This window comes from Perissodus microlepis, chromosome 13 (assembly GCF_051167445.1).
Source record: "Perissodus microlepis isolate ML-2025 ecotype Zambia chromosome 13, ASM5116744v1, whole genome shotgun sequence".
NCBI classification, from domain to species: domain Eukaryota; kingdom Metazoa; phylum Chordata; class Actinopteri; order Cichliformes; family Cichlidae; genus Perissodus; species Perissodus microlepis.
The window spans coordinates 7,689,434-7,707,960 of record NC_140473.1 but is presented as its reverse complement, the minus strand read 5'-3'; the positions used below and the strand labels follow the sequence as shown (position 1 = coordinate 7,707,960).

Genomic DNA, 18,527 nt, shown 5'->3' with positions numbered 1-18,527 from the left:
CATTTGAGGCTCAATTTGGCTGCCTCGCAAAAACAGTCTGTCACAGTAAGATACTAATAATTAGGGTTTTAAGATGATTAGTTTATCTCTGTGCTCTTACAGTCCTGCCTCTTATCCACCATGGCCAAAACTTAATAAGAGGCTCTAAGTTTTAAACAGCCAACTCCAAATTACCAAGAAATGACAGAAATAATGAACTGGAGCACATGCCAGGGAGAGATGGAAACAAGGAGAGGGAGTCAGCTAGAGAGAGAGAGAGGTGGGTGGTGGGAAAGCTGAGAGACATTAATTCAAGTGTGAAATAGAACACAAAGTCTGGTAATCAATAAGGAAATGATTCAGACCTGCAATGCCAAATTTGTTTAGTATTAACAGGACTTTGTGACTCTCATTTACCTTCAGACACTGATGTGCTCATCAGCTTGCCACACATGTAATTAACGCAGCGATTATGCTGAGTGAGCGATGCCAGTTAATGGTTGCATATTTCCGAGGATGAGATAGAGAATTTTTTTCACGTTTTCCATGACATTCAATATAGTATAAGCCTTATCAGTCAGCTTTAATGTGCACTTCATTTAGCAAAAGCAAACTAAGTAACATCTCTCATCTTAGGCTGCAGGAAGGTCAAGGAGAGAGCAAGGTCCCCATCTTTTACTTTTTTTTCATATTACATTAATAGCACAACACTCTTACTGAACAACTTACCAATTATTTTTTGAAAACATAGCTTATAGCTCATAAAATATGCCCACTCTCAATACCTAAACCCTGAATATAAAACCATGTACAGGCTCACTAACCCAAGAAATGTGTGTTTAAGAGAAAACAACAGACTTCAGAAAGTGGAGCAAGAGAATATTTGACATTTTCTATTGAACCCCCCCCCCCAAATTACTCAACTACATTTTCTATAATGTATTTCCATAGATTCAGCAGTTAATTATTTAAAAAGTGATAATTTTACACTACATCATTTTAATTGAGGAAATGTTTATGTGTGGCTTATAAACATTTGAAGTTTGAGGTAATAGACTGAAGAAAGAAAAACGGAGGTCCTGTAGCTCTCCTCCAGTACAGCACGCAATACTTATGTTTAAACTTAAGGTGTGCTTCCCTTTTAATGTCTGGCTTACCTGAGCACTGGTTTTAGGCCGTTTTACATACACATCAGTGTCACTGGTCTTCCCCATTATGCTACACTTGCATAGCACAGAAAATACAGGCTGTAATTTATGTATATTATGGGCCTTGCAATAAGATGCAACCAAAGAGAGTCTAATGAGAATGAGTGTGAAAGAGCAATTTAAGGCTAGATGCCTCTGCCAGTGCCGGGGGCTATACAAGATTTGCATGCTAATCATTCTAATAATAATGTAATGCCCAAAGCACTTTAAGCAAATTGCGAACTATTGGTCAGAGAATGAAGCTTATCTCACAGAGAACATAACACAAATATAGGTTAACATTTGAATGATTCCTGGTAATTCACGGACCTGTCAGTAGCCCGGCTCACCTCAATTAGAAACGGTCCAGCAGCTGTTTCACTTTTCTCTAAAGCTTGAGCTCCTTCGGAGCTAAAATACCTCCTTACCCGAATACTAGGAAAATATTAAGGAATATGTTAAATAAAACCTGAACTTCTTAAAAGTTGTTCCTACCAATGCAGCCAATAAGAGGTTGCTTTTAGTCCTCGTGCTCCACTGTTTAGCAACAACGCTGATTGGACGTTGTGCTCAGCGCTGTTTGCGATCAGCCAATAGGTGCCGTTTAGCAGGCAGCGTCGCAGTGTTTACCCGGAAATGACAGTCGTTCCTAACAACTGTTGTGGAAATCTGTAGTTTACCTATTACGGACCGTTTAAAATACAGTGCAATCATAAATTACCCGTATATGCTGAATATAATCTACTGATTCGTTATGTACAGCGGACTCCTGCCCAGTGGTTTAACCGAAGACGACCTCAGTTCAGATGACGAGGAGGACAAGCCGGGTGATTTAGAAGACGAGAAGAGGGAATTTGAAAAGGGCTCTGCTAAAAACACATGCTCGCTGGAGGAGTCACAATCGACTCACACTGCAGGCAGTGACTCTCCGACATGCAGTATGCCTGGCATATCCCAAGAAATGTGGCAAGTATGTTGTATTGATCTTATTTTTCATTCTAGGTACAGGCTAACCTCTTTGGTTTTAGTGATGCCTGTATAAATGAAGCTAACTCTGAAAGTTAGCTTCACGCTAACTATCTCTAAGTTTACATTTACTATTGTTGCAGTACCCCCAGCCCAGCTCAGACTTAAGCTAACGGTTCATCTGAAGTGAGAAAAGCAGGGTTTTGAAGCCCTCTTCGTATGTCACATCTGTACAGCTGCAGCAGAAAAGAATCAAGAGTAGTGATGCTGTATTCACTTTGTATGTGTCTTTAAGAAATTCCAGGATCTGCGGAGGAAGAAAGATGATATAAGGATATTAAAGGTCACAGAAGACAGAAGAAAAAGGAAAAGAAGAAAGCGAAAGAAAGGTAATGTAGTTCTACATCCAACAGATGGGGGAGTTTTTGAAGAGTTCAGTAGTTCCAATATCAATATATTGGCCAATATTAGTACCTTACTCTGCTCTGCTGCAGGTGCTGCAGATACTGCAGAGCGTTTTGGAAGAAGTGAAACTTGAGTAGCTCTGCTGGACATACTGTGTGAAGACAGTGTTTATAAAATAAGCACCTTTTATAGCAAAATGTATTTATAATACTGATATATTTGTGATAGGCTAGTGATAGATTGGTTGATAATATTGGCCAACTAGTTCATCAGTCAGGCTCTAATTGTTTGCACATTTTTCCAGTGGACAAAATATTGGTCAATTTGTAAGAAAATAAACCTTTGTATTTGATAGAAACTTACCTTAAAGGTAGTCGAGCAACTTATTGGTACACATGGTATAGCTAACAACTGAAGTAATATCAGGGGTGCCAAACATAAGGCCCGGGGACCAGACAAAGATTCCAGTCCAGCCTACTCGATGTCTTTGGAAAATCTGAAGGAAGATGTACATTTTAACTATATTGTCATACATTTTTACAGCTTGGTCTACTGATAAAGACTTCTCCCGAAATCATTCATACTCCCCCAATGTAATGATGTTAAACAATTAAACGACAGTGTAATTGCACTATGTTGAAATTGCACTTCTTTTTCTTATATTGAGATAGCTCAGGTATTGCTTATGCAGTTAAACTACTACATAAAGGGGAATTTCACTGGTTTGGCCCACTTAAGATCAAAGTGGACTGTACGTGGCCATTGATGTAAAGTGAACTTGACAGGCAGACTCATACAGAAGAAACCTACGTATCATTAACTTGTTTGTTTTGTGTGTGTAATTTCACAGGAGCAGAAAGTGGGGAACCTGCAGAAACAAGGTACTGTTACACAACATTACAGATTATGAATAGTCAGGTAAAGTGAAGGATGTTTCCTTTCCTGTTTGTCAAACTATCCTTACGGGCAAATTCCTTACAAAATGCTGTCGCCACAAAGTATGAAAAACACATAGATCTGATTAGAAGGGTAACAAAAGAAATACAGTCAAGTTAATAAAAAGATGGACACTAAATATGTCTTATTGCAATGCTGGTCTACATGAGCATTAACAGACATTTTCTCTGTCAGCAGAGAGCGTCAAGAGGAGCGGGAGAAGCACTGGGATGAGCTTAAGCAGTATTTTGGTGTAAATGATCGATTTCATCCCCCTGCATGTTCCAAACCCCCTCCGAAGGTAACAAAGACTGCCTTCCAACTTATCTTCTGAGGTTTAATACTGTGTCTGTCTTAGCTGTTAGAAACACCTTCACATCCTTTGTGTTTCGTTGCCACTGTACCGTCTCATTGTTTTACGTGATATGACATGTGGATTAGGGGAACCTTTATAATAACTCAACCTGACACTGAGAAGTACATTGGGGATTATGCTCAGCTACGTTTAGTGATAAGATTAGGGTGAATCTGCTTTCTAGCGTGGTTAAGATTCAAGTGAGATGTAGGATTTTTTACTTCACCTGCCAAAAGACCTAAAATCCAAGTGTTGCTTGGCAGAAGATGAGATGGTTACAGCCTCTGTGACTGCAGCTGGAACAAAGACAAAAATGTAAAACTGAACTTTCTTCCATTTGAGTGCATTTCAGCTCTTAAAGATGACCAAACCTTTAATGCAAAACGATTGCAAATTGCTAATGAAGCAAAAATATTTGCAAGCTTGATGAACATTACGAGTGACCCAATGAATGGGAACTGTTCTAATTTCAATGTGAAATCCCTTTAATGATTATTTTGGAGTATTTTGTGCTTAATTTATCTCAGCAGCATAAGATTGACTGTTTTTTCTTTTCTTTTTTTTATGAATTTAGCCTCATTTTGAATGGGGTGCCAAGCTGGATGTAACAGAACTTGCCACATTATCATAATGAGGTTCTCTTTCATCACTCAAATGCAGATCCTTGTAATTAATATATTATTTCGAGTCTGGCAAGTCTTTCAAACAATTTGAAGTGAGGTAATTGAGGAAAAACTATATCACAGTTGCCAGATGTGATTATTTATCTGGCAGCAGCTTCTCCAAACCCTAACCTTAAACACAGTTCACAGCATAAACGATGATCGTCTGTCCGTTTGAGTTCTGCTTGTGAGAAACTCCCGGTGATAACTGAGTTCACGAGTCGGATCGGGTACGTTCAGGACATTGAACTGTAATGAGCGCACTAAATCAGAGCTGACCAATCAGAGTCAAAAAAATAAATAAAATTCTGCGTTTTAAAACTTGATGTTTACTTTACTGTACTTTTACAGTGAGTCAACAATACATCAGAGGGGACATATTAATAATTGCAGCTTCTTTCCAGTGTATCTTTTTTTTCCACCATGATGAAATTTGGGGGGGCCGAAGAAATCTGGTACTCGGCTCGCTGAGATAGTCTCATCACAGCAGAACTGCCTTGCCATCAGTGACCGGGGGCTTCTCGGCACCCCCCTCTGCTTAGGCCTGTAATGGAAATGTGTAATTAAAGAGTCACATTTATGTTTGGTAATCTCCTGTAGCATTTCTAAGATTTCCCCACTAATATCCAATCAAAAAGGTTTTCATTTGTGAAGCGAAATCTACATATTTGTAGTAATGGCAATCATATTAAAAATAAGGCCCTGGGGACTTTTGAAGTTACTCTTTGATTTTTTTTTTCTCTACCCCTATTTCAAAAAAAAAAAAAAAAAAAACTGATTTTTTTTTTCCCCTCTTCTGCAGTCCGGCCTAGAAAAGAGCATAGAGAGGGCCATAGCTGAAGGGGACATTGCAAAGGCGGAGGAGATGAGCGACAGACTCGCCACTCGAGAGGTACGTTGTGCTGATAAGAGATCTTTGGGGTGCTCCCGCTGTGACAAATCAGGCTAATGGATCCGTGGCCATTTCTGCTGCAAAGACATAGAGGAACAAAAACACACGCAGACATCCACCATTCAGTCCTGCAGCTCTTTTCCATTGAGTTAATGGAAAGCCCTCCCCTTAGTTTTGAAGTGCGGCAGTGTCTAAAGGACTTTTGGCTCTGCTTTTTAATGAAGGGTACATTGCTTTCAAGCCAACTGTTAAATCATTCTCCAGGTAAGAGTTTCATACCTTTGAAGTGTACATGTCCCTAAATGCAGTGCCTGAAGTTTTGTAACTAACCGCCTTGGCAGGCATCAAGGATCAAGTGGTTTGAAACTAATTTAGCATAAAATGTAGCCCACACACACATAATTGTGGTTAAAAAGACATACAGCTGCAGCGTTACTTCTCCGCCGGAGCATCAAAGTTAAACTTCTTTGTTTTATGATGCATTTTGCTTACAGCGTCGCATGAGCATTTTCATTTTGTAATAGTGGCAACAAAAAGATGGAACAGGCTCAGGTTTTCCTGGCATCTGAGGATTTCAATTTGGAGTTATAAGGTGGGAGGGGCCGTCCATTTAACGCTGCTCAACAGAAAAATTAAAGTTATTTAAACGTCGTGTTCAAAAATGTAACTTTTACTCTCACGTTCACGTAGTGGACAGCAGCTAGAGCCATTACTGGCTTCGCTGTGGAGAAGAAACATAGGAGGTGCAAATGATGTGATTTCTTTCGTTAAAAAAAATCTGGATATGATTCGATTTAAAGCAAGTAATCGAAAAACAAATTGCAACCAGAACCTCTTGAATGGATAAGGAGGTTTCTAAATGAAAATATCAACTGTGCTAATTGTGTGAGCATTACATTTGTGACCTAGTATCTCCATTGTGTAATAGACATTGGTGTGCAAGAATTAGAGCCCCTTCATATTTCCATTCTAACTGCGAGCAGAGTGATCGAATATGAGGGAGTTAAATGAAAGCTCTTGTGAGTGGCACCTGTGCTGTACTTTCAGAAAGCCTCTTAGAGCGCTGGTGGATTGGTTTTAGCCTGAGCTGAGGTTCTCGCCTCCCTGGCACCTGCCTTGTGTCTTGCCAGAGCCGTGATGGGACCTGACAGCAGTTTGGCAGCCGCAATTCATTGTTAGGCAGTGATAACTTCATTTCAAGAGAGTATAGATTTGACTATTTTTAAATCCCTAAATGCTAGCTGGTGCAAAGTTGTACAGGTTTTCTTTCGAATACAAAGACAAGCAGTCCTGATCATAGTAAAAAAAGAAAAAAAAATGGGAGAGAAATGGAAGCTAAAAGCCAGAAAGTTTAAGGGATTCTGAATCAGTTATAAAGGATTATAGTGTATATTAATGCAGCCTGTATTTCAGATAGCATTTAGGACCAGAGTGTTTGTTTACCGCCTTCCTGTTCACGTTGACGGGAGCACTGTGACAAACATTTAGAGGATCAATAATCTCCGCTGTGGCCAGAATCAATTTCAAGGTTATAATTGAGTGGCTCATTTGGCACGGAATTGCTTAGATGTTTAATTTGTTTACGGTCATAACATCCTGACATGATTGTGGCAGGCTTTTCACTCGAAGAATAGGAACAGGTTTTCTTCGCGAAAAATGCAAAAGCATTCCGACAGCTGTGAAGAACTAAAGAGGCCTGTTTGTCCCTCTAGGCATTGTTTTGTAAAGAAAATGCTGGTACATGTTGGATGACAATGTTTCAGAGTATTTTCATCCTCAATCTAATGCATTCCCACTTATCTCCTCAAAGCAAAGGGAAATAGAAGAAAGATAGAGAGCTTGCTGTCAGAATCTCCTCTTTTGTAAGACGGAAATGTTTGTTTCTGCTGTTTTGAGCTCCCACAAATCAATTAATGATTTCCATTTGCTCTACTTCCTTTCTTACGTTTTTTTTAATCTAAACATTAAAACAATTTGGTAAAACCCTGTTTTGAAGGCTCCTTATAAATTCTGAGATATGTTTTCTTTCATCTGTCAAACTTCTAAGACATGCGGCTTGGATATTGCAGGTTGTGGGTTTTTATTCTCATTACAGTTTTTAAATATGTTTCAAAGCTGAAAGCCTTTGTTTTTAGATTAATTCGTGAAGACATGCTCAGATTTTTAAATAAACATATTACCCCTCTAAAGAAATTTTTATTATTGTCTACAGTGCATTTCCAAAGCTTCCTAATGTAGTTTAATAAATTATACAGACAGTTTCTTTTCTCATAAAGATGCCTGTTGATCCTCCTCAGCGCATTTAGATTTCTTTTCACATGCTTTAGAAGACACAAAACAATGTAAAAATCTCCTTGCCTCTAAAGTAGTCTTAATGGTTCAGTAGATTAAAAGGTGCAAGTCCTCCAATTAAGACTTGGTCTCCATCCTTTGATTACTGCACATTATTTTACTCTGCAGCAAGCTGCGTATGGGCTAATTAATTCTGTAATTAGCATAACAAGAAGTGACAGACACATACACTATAAACGGCTCAAAGCATGTCATGAGGCCTGATAGCATCCAGCAGCTCATATTTAGCAGATTGATTTTTCTGTTCCTGGTAAATGAGCTAGTATGAAAAGATTATAACTGATAAGTAGTAAAGAAAATCTTATGTTATCTTATGTTTATCTGTAGTCACTGTATCAAACAGGATCAAATGCAGTAAAACCAAAGCAATCAAAGGGTTATACTTACTTTTTCACACGACTACTGAAATCTACTCAATTTCTACATCTAACTTTACTTTTTGACTGGGTGCCACTTTAGCTCACATGGTCAGACTGCAGCGGCCCAGATTTGAGTCTGACCTGTTGACAAAACCCCCCAAAAGCTTAAATCATCCATTAAATCATCAGCATCACACAAAATATTCAAAATTACTTCTGGAATTTGTGTGATTGTGATTTACATGTAACAGGAAGAGCAGTGGACCAACGATTGATCCCTGTGGGACACCATAATAAGGTGCTTTCAATATCTAAATAAATATGATTTAAGCTACCAGGTTATCACACTCAAAAATTTTATATCCATCCATCCATCTTTTCTATCCACCCTACTTGTTAACGATTCAATTCAGGGCCGCAGGGGTGGGAGCCTGGAACCTATGCTGCTTGTCATTGGTTGGGAGACAGGCACACCTCTCGACATGTAGCCAGCTTACTATTACAAATTATTCTAAGTCCTTTGAAGGGTTATTAGAACCATGCAATTTTCGGAACAATGACTACTTATTCTATAATGACTGTACTCTAAATCGGACACTAATGTAAACTACTTTCTTTGCTGCACTAATCCACATTCTCATTGTAGTACTTCAATCAACAGGAAAAATGAAATATCTATTTTATTAAACAGAACCACTGATCTGTTTTTGAATGTATCCGTACATTTGCTTCATATACAGTAAGTGGGTATATTTCTTTACAAAAGACCATCATGTTGTGTTAGCCTTTTATTGCCCCATGGCTGTCATCAGTTATTAGAGTGGCATTAACATTTCAAAACAGAAACTCTCTGTAGTCTGCCACAAACATGGATGTCGGGTGTATTTCATGACTTGCAGGAGCTTAAGGATATGAAAAATGAAAAACTATGTTGCATTGCTGCTGGCCTCACCATCAGGATGGAAGCAGCCCCATGTACATGGCCACAAGTACAAAGAAGGTGTCTTAAAAGACAGTTTTTCTTTTCAGCCTATGCCCTGCAACAGAAAAACCACCACCAACAACAAACTATGCACGACCCAGTATGTTTTAGACCAGAGGCTGACCGGCATTGAACTTTTAAGGCCTATACTGGTATTTGGTGATTTAATTGGATATCGGAACTGCTACATGTAGTCCGGATTGACCTTTTGTCGCGGAGCTTTCTTGTTATGCCACTTTGAGCAATAATAACGTGCTACATCCAAACTGTTTAAAAATGAATCCCTCCTAATAGATCGTATTGTAATTAGCCATATGAATATGTATTAACTGGAGCCATTTATAGTTTCTGTAGCTTTTGAACATGCGGATGGTTATAACATCCCTCATTATGTTCTAGCTTGCATTTCAATAGTGCAGCTGCTGAAAGGAAAAGCCCCACTGTCCTTGAAATCTACCCTTTGGAAAGCCTCGCTTAAACGCTGTGAAACAAAGGTGGCGCGGCATTTTGTCAGAGGAGACATGGTGGCTTAGTTGAAACAAAGAGCTGAACTAAGAGTGTTTCATGATATTTATGTTATTTAACACCTTTTTTCTTCTCGCCACCTTCCCCCCGCCATGCCCTGTGTTTGTAATCAAAACATTAATGAGCGGTGCTTTTGTGGAAAGTAGGCTTTATCAGATTTTGACTTTCCCCGCCCCACATCAGAGAAGGAGTCTGACTCCGTCTCCCCTGCGAGCCCCCCCAGGCCACCTCGCAGAGAGTTCAGGGAAACTCTCCTCTTTGTTCATTTTTCCTTCAGCATAAGCAATTTATCACTGAATGAACTTTTATTGTATCTCTGGATGACTCACATTAAATTTTCGCCCATTAATTTTGAAATGGATTTTGAAATGGGTACTAAGCTTTTATCAAATGCCTGGGAATCTCATTTGGATTATTGTATTTCATTAATTACTTGATAGACAAAGCATACTTTTCAATGTAGATTTGTGTGCTGTTTAATTAATTAGCATGTTTTCTCTTTTAATTAAAGCCATTTTTTTAAATTAAAGCCCACAGCAAAACACATATATAATTTGTTTGTAATTAGGCCTTAATTGGTGGTAGTGGAAGCTTAGCACCCTTGGTTTCTTTTTTCATGATTGCCATTTTATTGCCAGTCACTCATTAATTAAACAGTTTTTTTTCTAATTAGCTCATAAAACTGTTGATGGCATATTATTGTAAGTGTGAGTTCAAAGCTTGCTAATAAGCCTACCCTACTCAGAGGAGGCGAGATAATGAAATGGCACAAAGCAGACGAACTTTCAGAGATTTTTTTTGTCTATTCCCTAAAGATGACATGTTGTATGTATCTAGGATCAGATTACTAGAAAAGGAAATGGAGACATTGCTGTTCTCCTGTGCCTTCCCTGAAGTGCCATTGTTTTTAGCTTTCTGTGTAATTCTGTTTGTCAAAGAGGAGGCAAGATGACAAAAAGCTCTAATGAGGCTGCCCCAAAGAAAACTGACACTGTAGTGGGAATATAACAGCATGAAGGTGCGTGCTATGATATTCTGACTGTATTATAATGAAAACAGTGACACATTGTAATTGTTTATCCTTCATTATTAGACATTGACAATCAGTGATTTACCTTTTCTACGATCACTGTTAAGCTCCTAAGAAAAGCTATGGCAGTTTGTCCATTACATAATTACTTTATTTGCTATTGGAGAACAGTAACAACATATTCTGTTTACATTAAAAAAAAATAGATATTTTACTCTATTATTTTAATTTCCTTCAACTTTATAGTCTGGCTTCACCACAGAGTTTTTCTGAACTAAGTAAATGAAAACCCCAAATAACAAAAAATGGCCAAAACATCTTTTATTGGTGGTAACTAATTCCACATTGTGCTACTTCTTTTTATAAAATCTAATGTATTGATAGATTAAACTGCTCAGCAGTATGTACAATTAGCAGCCCTTTGGCTTTATGTTGGACGAAATCAATTTGAAGACAAGTGATGGACAAAACAGTCTTTTACATCAACAAAATAATCATTTGTTTCAGGAGTCAAACCAGCAGGTATGAACAAATTTATCCTTTTTAACAAAGTGCAGCTGTAGAGCAAAGGCTCAATGCATCTTTAATAATAAAAAGCTATATTTCCTTATGTAACATTTGATTTCTTATATTGGGAAAAAAAAATCTTAGTTTGTGTAAGTCAATTTGTATCACTTTGAGTCGTTTTCAGAAATAATGACAGTATCTTTTCCTTTGTGTTCTGTAACAATAAACTGACTATCATCGGGTGTTGACCTGGCCCTCCAAAGGCCTAGTACAAGTTAGACTTACTGTGAATCATGTAAATAATCTGTAGACGACTTGATAATAAAAACAGCAGCAAGAGAGCACCTGTGATTCCTTTTATTGGACACACCAGGTGATTCTAGGGTCAGATTTGTTATTTTACCTCAACCTATTGTTTCACCTTGGAGATTTAAATAACGGACTAACTAAATAAAATCTCGTAAAATCTTTTCTTTTGAATACGATATGGGTGGTGCTGATTGACCCCTCGATCTTTTGACCTTCCCTGTCCTGCTGCAACGCTGAGGCTAAGAAGCCAGAGACACGTATTTCTTCCCCCCTCCACCTCAGTCCTAAGAAATTATGCTGAAATAACACACAAGCTGCCTAATCTGATATTCATTCCTTTCTTATATAGCCCTGCTTTCCAAAGTTGACTAAGGCCACATTATTTAGGCATTAAGGTAGTGTGATAAGGGAATTAGGCTGGTCATTAATCGTTTACACGTCAAATGCAGCAGAGCAGCTCGGGGAGGTGATTTAGTGAGGCAAAGCCATATAGCCCTTGTTAATCCACCTCTCACACGTTTTAATTGGAAGAGGCTTCCTGGATAGGAAATTTATGAATGGATTTAAGGCCATTTCTTCCTTAAAGCCATCATTTATTTCATATTGTTAATAGGAGCTTTAACACTTTATCCACATGGAGACGTATTTTTCTCATCTCCCATTCAGCTATTGTCTTTTTGCACTGGCTGGTTAATTGCCACAGTGTTTTTATGATCCCTGTGCTACAAAAGGAGGGACGCAGCGTAAAACAGACACACAAATGAAAACAAAGTGTGAAAGCATTATTATGAGCAACTTTGTGCGTGATTTCCACACACGCAATGCAAATTTTGACATATTTATTTTTTGTATCAAGGCCCCATGTTTGGGTCTCTGCTTGAATCTCCATGACGACCCAAACATGGATGAACAGAAAACGGCACTATTGACTTAACCCTCCTAGTGGCCTTAAGCTGCTGCTGCTGCTGCAGTGCCAGCATTGTGCAGGCTGAATTTTTTGCCTTCAAATCTTCCAAAGGTCAGAGAATTAATCCTCTGAATAAACCTTGTTTTTAGCAGGGCTGCACACAGGCCACACAGGAGAGAGAGGGAGAGAGAAATGAGGCACGGGAAACATGCATGTGATGGACATTTAATTGTACATTAATATGTGGTGGAGTGGGAAGAATTGCCTTTTAGGAGCCACATAAACAAAGAATGCAGGAGGTTTTCCTGTCTCCTGCCTTTATTCCCGCTTTGTACTTCCATTCTTATTTTTCCCCAGCCTCTGATGTGAAAGGATTTGGCACTAAGATGCACGCAAGGGGAGGGGGGAGGAAAAAATCCTGAAAAGTGGATCAAAAAAGTAAATGAAAAATAATGTCATATTACTGAAAATATGAGAGGCTAATTTGTGCCGACTTTTTGCTAATTTTGTTCTCGCCACAGAAAGAGGAGCCGTCACCTGCTCGGCGCCACAGCGCTGACAGTGCCAGTGATCCATGAAATAAGCTGCCGCTGGCTTTGTTCAGATAAGAATGAACAAATCTGCACAATGTACTGCTCTCGGAATCTCATTTTCATACTTGCATGCAGGCTAAAAGAAATAAGCTGTTTGCAGGCTTGATTAATCAGACATTTGAGGGTTTTTTTTTTTTGTCTCTTTGATCTGTTCTGTCTCCTAGGTAACTTGGTTGACATTAATGTTGAGCCCCAGTAAAGACAATCAGGGAGTGTAGACTAAACAGATAAAAAAAAAAAAAGAAACAGGGAAAATATTAAAGACCTTTAATGCTTTAAATGTAGTAAAAGCTGTGTTGTGAATTTAAAAGAGGGGGAAATGAGGGCCATGGAAGTGGGTTTTAATTTTGCTTTTGGAATGTTCAGGAAGGCGTGTTTTCAAGACCTTTTGCATTTCAAATGCAACCCCACAGGAGAGCAGGTTAATGTGGGTAATCCTCGTGTAGGCAAAAAGAAAAAGCTCTGTCAGTAAATCTCCAAATTAAACCATTTAGCATCATGCAGTTTCGTTTGATTTGCTCCCAGAATGAGCCAGTGTGGCTTTCTTTTTTTTTTTCCTTTACAAACACAGAGAGCAAGAGCTGTTCTCAGATTTGTCAACAATTTAATAAATGTGTGGTTTATAATCTCAGCATGCATCAGAGCCACTCAGAAGCATTTAGCACCTACGCTGCTCTGCCAAGAAGCAGGGAACACCCTGAAGTGGTTTTATCTGCTCGCAAATCTACTGCAAATGTTTGAGCAACCGTCCCCCCTCCTTGTTATAACTCTCTTAAAGAGGAGAGGGGAGGAGAAAAGAGGAGAAAACATGATTTGAGGAATTTAAAACCTATAAAAATGGCAAAGAACTGGAGAACTGTCATAGTATGTACGCTTCAGGTTATGCAGACGCTCTCACAAATCTTCCAGTGACTGTATAGATGAATGCCTTGAGGGCCCAGCCGGAGCCCAGTACTTGCAGCCAGCCGGAGCCCTTATCTTAAATCCAAGCAAAGTACCATTAATCTTTTTGAAAGACCTTTATGGCTTTTAATGTATCCCAAATTAGAACATTTTACACCCTTGGTTCCTGAAATATGGTGATAAAAAGCCTTTAGAGTTTAATTTTTCCTGCCTGCTCGCTCTGACCTGCTTAATCCCAGCATGCATTAGGAGATATTTTAGTTTCAGTCTTTCTAATAAAGTTTATCCCACTTAATTATAATTGAAACATTTTTTTCCAGCAGGTCTTTTTTTTTTTTTTTTCAAGTGGCGCAGTGGTGGCACATTTCTTCATTACCTTAAGACTTTCTTTCCCCCTTGATTGTACTCTGAATATTACAAAGAATTACCCAAAGGTTTGGTGAAATTGTTCCAAGTTGTTTATCAAAGTTTGCCTTTGCTTGAATAATAAACCTATCTCAGGAGTGAAAGAGGGGGCAGGATTTTTCCCTTTGTTTCCTGTGCTTCTGTGTGACTGGGGTTATTGGGATTATTCTGCTTCACAATACACACATATGTCTTCCCTGGGATTTGAATGTTTGCCTCTTACAGTCACGGTCATTCTCTTCACTTCTGATTTCAGGGACTGCCTGCATTGCTCCCAAAAAAAAAAAAAAAGTCTCTTTTACAATTGGAGACGAGTGGAAAACGCCTTTGCAACATTTTTGAAGTGGAGGGGGGGAGGCAGCACAGCTGACATCGTCTGTCATTGTTTGTTTAGTATTTCATTTGCACATTGATGGAGGGGGAAAGACTGTAAACTCTAAGCTGAAAAACACAGCTCTTAAAATACATCAAATATATAGTGATGAGAAATTTTATTGAAACAGTGCTCGTGTTCAAAAAATAAAACTACGCTTTTTGTTAATATTGTTAGAGACCTGTGCATAATATTCACCTAAAAATTTTTCCGTCCTTGAAGAAAAAATGTCATATTTAATCTATCATCTAAAATATGAGAGAGCCGAGTGACTTTATTCGCTACTCTTTGACAAAATACAAAGAAAACAAGCAGATATTGATATTTTTTCCACCTTTCTTTGTAATCTAAGCAGGTGTTGTCCCAACTTCCAAGTTTAGCATCCATTTAGAAAGTGTGTAAGAAGCTTTAGCTGCTCAGATACATCAAGGAGGGTTCAAATCCTCAGTAAAAACAGGAACATCGAGTCCTGCTACAGACCTGACTACGCAGGATAATATATAAAAACAGAACACGTTGAAGCAGGTTTTCTCCATGATGATGGGGCAACCCGTCTGCCATGTACCTTTTAAAAAGAGCTGGTCACATATTGACTTCATTTTTTAGTTTTTTTTTCTTTTAAATGCTTCATGACTTGTAAGATATTGTACATCTCATTCATAGAAATAAGCAGGTGTTTGCTGCAGAAGTATTGTTGCATACATGTAAAATAGCATTTATTCCTACTGAATGAAATATATAATGTAGGCTTTCGTGGTCACCCTCTGTCAAATATGTTGCACTCAGTCCTGACGTCACATATTGCCAGACTTGCTAGACTGCAGGATTGTACGGCATTCACGTGTCGTTTGGTTTAATGACAGTTTTGCTGTGGTGTGGAGGAGGCATCGCAGGCAGCAGAGACTTCGACAAGAAGCCACCCTCACACATCAGTCAGAAGGGGCTTTTTTCTTGCCACAGACTGATTTTCATTCTCTAATGAGCCTCTCCTCTGTCTGCCTCCAAATAGATGGCCGTGAAAATCGCTCAAGCTGCTGATTGCCGTGACTTTGTGCAAGGCAAACAGGAAGAGGAAGCTTTGAGGGCAGCGCAGAAAAGGAAGAAGCAAATAGCCTGGGGGTATGACGTCTGTCTCTGGTCTCATGTTTATGTTTGCCATCATTTCTGCCATGCACGACCACTCTGGGTTCAAGTACAGTTAAGATAGAGCCGCCGAAGCCTGAATTAGCTAGTGTGATTGAAGTTGATGGCTAAAATGTATTCATAAGGGCTTCAAAGTTTTTTTTTTTCTGTTTTGCAGCTTTGAGGCGAAGAGGCGGTGGGAAACCAAAAGCAACATGGGCTACATGTGACAAACACGGAGGAAGAAGAACAAGACTTTGTGTGTGTGTGTGTATATATATATATATGTGTGTGTGTGTGTGTGTGGCAGACTGATCATGTTTCTTCTTATAATTTTTTGTATATTTTGAAGATTTTACAGCAGCAGCATGGGAGAGGAGAAAAGTCAGCAGTTGGCTGAGAGGAAAAAAAAAACCCAATCCAAAGAGTAAAAAGGAGGAAAAAATGATGGAGCATTCAAATTAATTCCTAAGGCACCCACTGGTGTCTGCATTGTGTTATTTTTCATTACATTTCAGTGATTTGAGCGTTCTGCCCCCCCCCCCTTCAAATTAAATCTGGTGTACATTACTGGATGATGCGTTTATTTATTGCTGTAAAGTGGGTTAATCATGAAGGCGCTCTTTTCTTCTTCTGGGGAAGAGAAAGGAAAGATTAGAGCTCTAATGCAATGTACAGGATAATGTGCGATAGGATTTGGGAGTAGAAAATGAAATTTGGCTGCTGTAAACTGTTGTGAGCAGTCGTAAACTGGAAGTTCGAAGCAGAGGCTTTGCTGCTGGCCCTCGCCCATGCTGGGAGACTCGCTATTGTTTCGGAGCCTGAACAAGAGGCGCACGCTGTTTCTCGAAGCATACACTCGCTGCTCATTGTGTGATGAGCTCTCTTCAGCATCTGTAAACTCGTCTAAAAACCGTTCCTCTCCCTCTTACTTTGATCTTTTTTCTTCTTCTGCTTTTTTTTTTTTGATCTGCAGCGCTTGCCTCCGCAGCTACTCAACACTTCTGAAATGCTCATTCAGATTCCAGGAAGTGTTAATTGCAACCAGCAAGCACAATAAAAAGCCGAAGAAAGATAATTACTTTTAGTCATAAAGCTTGATTTTTTCTTTTCTTTTTTTTAACCAAACCACTTTAAAAGAAAAAAAAAAAAACGACTGCTTTGCTTCAAGGTAATGAGAATTAAAAATTAATCCACCTAAGTTGTTTGCATTTCACATATTTGAGCACTTTGTCCCCTGGTGAGGTGCGTTCTCATAGGCTCACTGCATCGGTATGGAGTAAATTTAACAAAACATCAGCAATAAAAGTTTTTAGGTCATTATGACGCAAAACACCTGAGCTAAAGAAATCCAAATATGAGCTCGAGAGAACTTGGTGAACTTTAAAAAAACAGGCAACTGTTTTGTATCCTCTCATGTCACATGACTGTGTCAGAGAAGCTGTCAGTTGGCGGGAATTGGTGCTAATTAAACTATTAATTATCTCTGTAATGAGACACAAGTTAAAACTGTGTTAAGCACATCAAAGTACAACATGGGATTTCTTCACTTTGATGAATGCTATGAAAAATATATCTTGACTGAAGAGTGAGGAAACATCAGAGATGCTTCATTAACGGCAGCAGAATTAGGAAGGAAGCAAAAAAAAATGTATGGCCTTTGAAAGTTTTTGGATAAGTGCTTAAGCGCGAGACATTTATTACAGGGAATTACTGGATGCAGGTCTGATTATTGCGTATTTCACAAACATTGCAGAACTTTCCAGAGATAAGAGCGCTCCAAGAAAACCGGACTCCTTTTTTTTGCTGCTACAGGATTATAGAACAAAAAGACATCACAGTACGTGGACTTGTATTCATGTAGCCTTATTTTAAAACTAGTTGATGTCAGTGAACATGACCGGTGCTGATCCAAGAGCAGCGCAGCGACGTATCAATAGCATCTCTCTTATTAATCTCTTTGAACGCAGCATAATGCCCTGAGCAGAGATGAATCTGCTTTTAAGCTGGAAAAATCCACTTTCCCATCATGTTGAGGAGGTGTTTTCAGTAGTCTCTTACTGGAGGCCAATCTTAGCCCCTGACCTGGGCTGATTTGTCGCGAAACGCAGAGACAAATTCCTTGGGCACATGTTGAACCACTTCTAGGAAAACTGTTGTGTAAAGCAGGCTTTGAAAGAAAAAAAAATAAAACCTCAACAACAACAATCCCATTAAATGGTTGGAAAGCTGCTGTTGTATGAAAGGGAACACATGTTGCTGGTAACAAGACATTGGCGCTATCGCTTGCTGCTATCGCCGGCTAGAAGAGGATTAACTCGGAGGAGAGATCTCCGAGATGCTGCCGATAAAGGCTAGCCACGCTGAAAAACACTTCACACCTAGAGCGCGGTGTAGCTCAGAGGAAGGCGGCTTTGTTTGTGTGTTGTTAATTGTTTTCACATCAAATTTTAGCTGCAGCGGTTTTTGGGGGGATTTGTTTCACACATTTTTTATTTTTTTTTAAAGTTCAGCTCCATTTGGAAACCATTAGTTTTCAAACGGAGTGGAGCTGAGAGCCAAAACACCACTTTGGCATTTCATAAAAGGAAAAAAAAACAAACAAACCAAGAGTTTTACATCTTTATTATCAAAGTGTGATGTGTTTTGTTTTTTAGTTTATTAGTGCCTCATGTCCTATTTTGTTTTGTGCCTCGAGCCAAAGCAGAAGAGCTGTAACGTGTCAGGTTTTATATTTGATATCATGTCAGTTATGATTGTATTCTTGCACACAAGCCC

The 18,527-nt window shown here is 38.9% G+C and overlaps 1 protein-coding gene across 2 annotated transcripts; it reads left to right on the top strand.

The window, feature by feature from the left end:
- The first annotated feature begins 1,784 nt into the window (after positions 1 to 1,784).
- Positions 1,785 to 16,827, top strand: fam204a (family with sequence similarity 204 member A). Of its 2 annotated transcripts, none has more exons than XM_084948987.1 (7): positions 1,785 to 2,136; positions 2,428 to 2,521; positions 3,388 to 3,418; positions 3,672 to 3,774; positions 5,293 to 5,382; positions 15,637 to 15,746; positions 15,928 to 16,827. In XM_084948987.1, exons 1-7 carry the CDS (start codon positions 1,921 to 1,923, stop codon positions 15,977 to 15,979), a joined length of 696 nt encoding a protein of 231 aa, XP_084805113.1. In that variant the 5' UTR covers positions 1,785 to 1,920; the 3' UTR covers positions 15,980 to 16,827. The 2 variants fall into 2 exon arrangements, with proteins under 2 accessions (XP_084805113.1, XP_084805112.1); XM_084948986.1 differs by having other exon boundaries at positions 3,669 to 3,774.
- The last annotated feature ends 1,700 nt before the right edge of the window (positions 16,828 to 18,527 follow it).

What these genes read in the sequence shown, in the direction of transcription:
- fam204a (XM_084948986.1), top strand. Translation starts at nt 1,921, where the DNA reads ATGTACAGCGGACTCCTGCCCAGTGGTTTAACCGAAGACGACCTCAGT. An exon ending in ACAGACTCGCCACTCGAGAG is followed by an intron (nt 5,383 to 15,636) that starts GTACGTTGTGCT and finishes GCCTCCAAATAG; the next exon opens with ATGGCCGTGAAAATCGCTCA. An exon ending in AAGAAGCAAATAGCCTGGGG is followed by an intron (nt 15,747 to 15,927) that starts GTATGACGTCTG and finishes TCTGTTTTGCAG; the next exon opens with CTTTGAGGCGAAGAGGCGGT.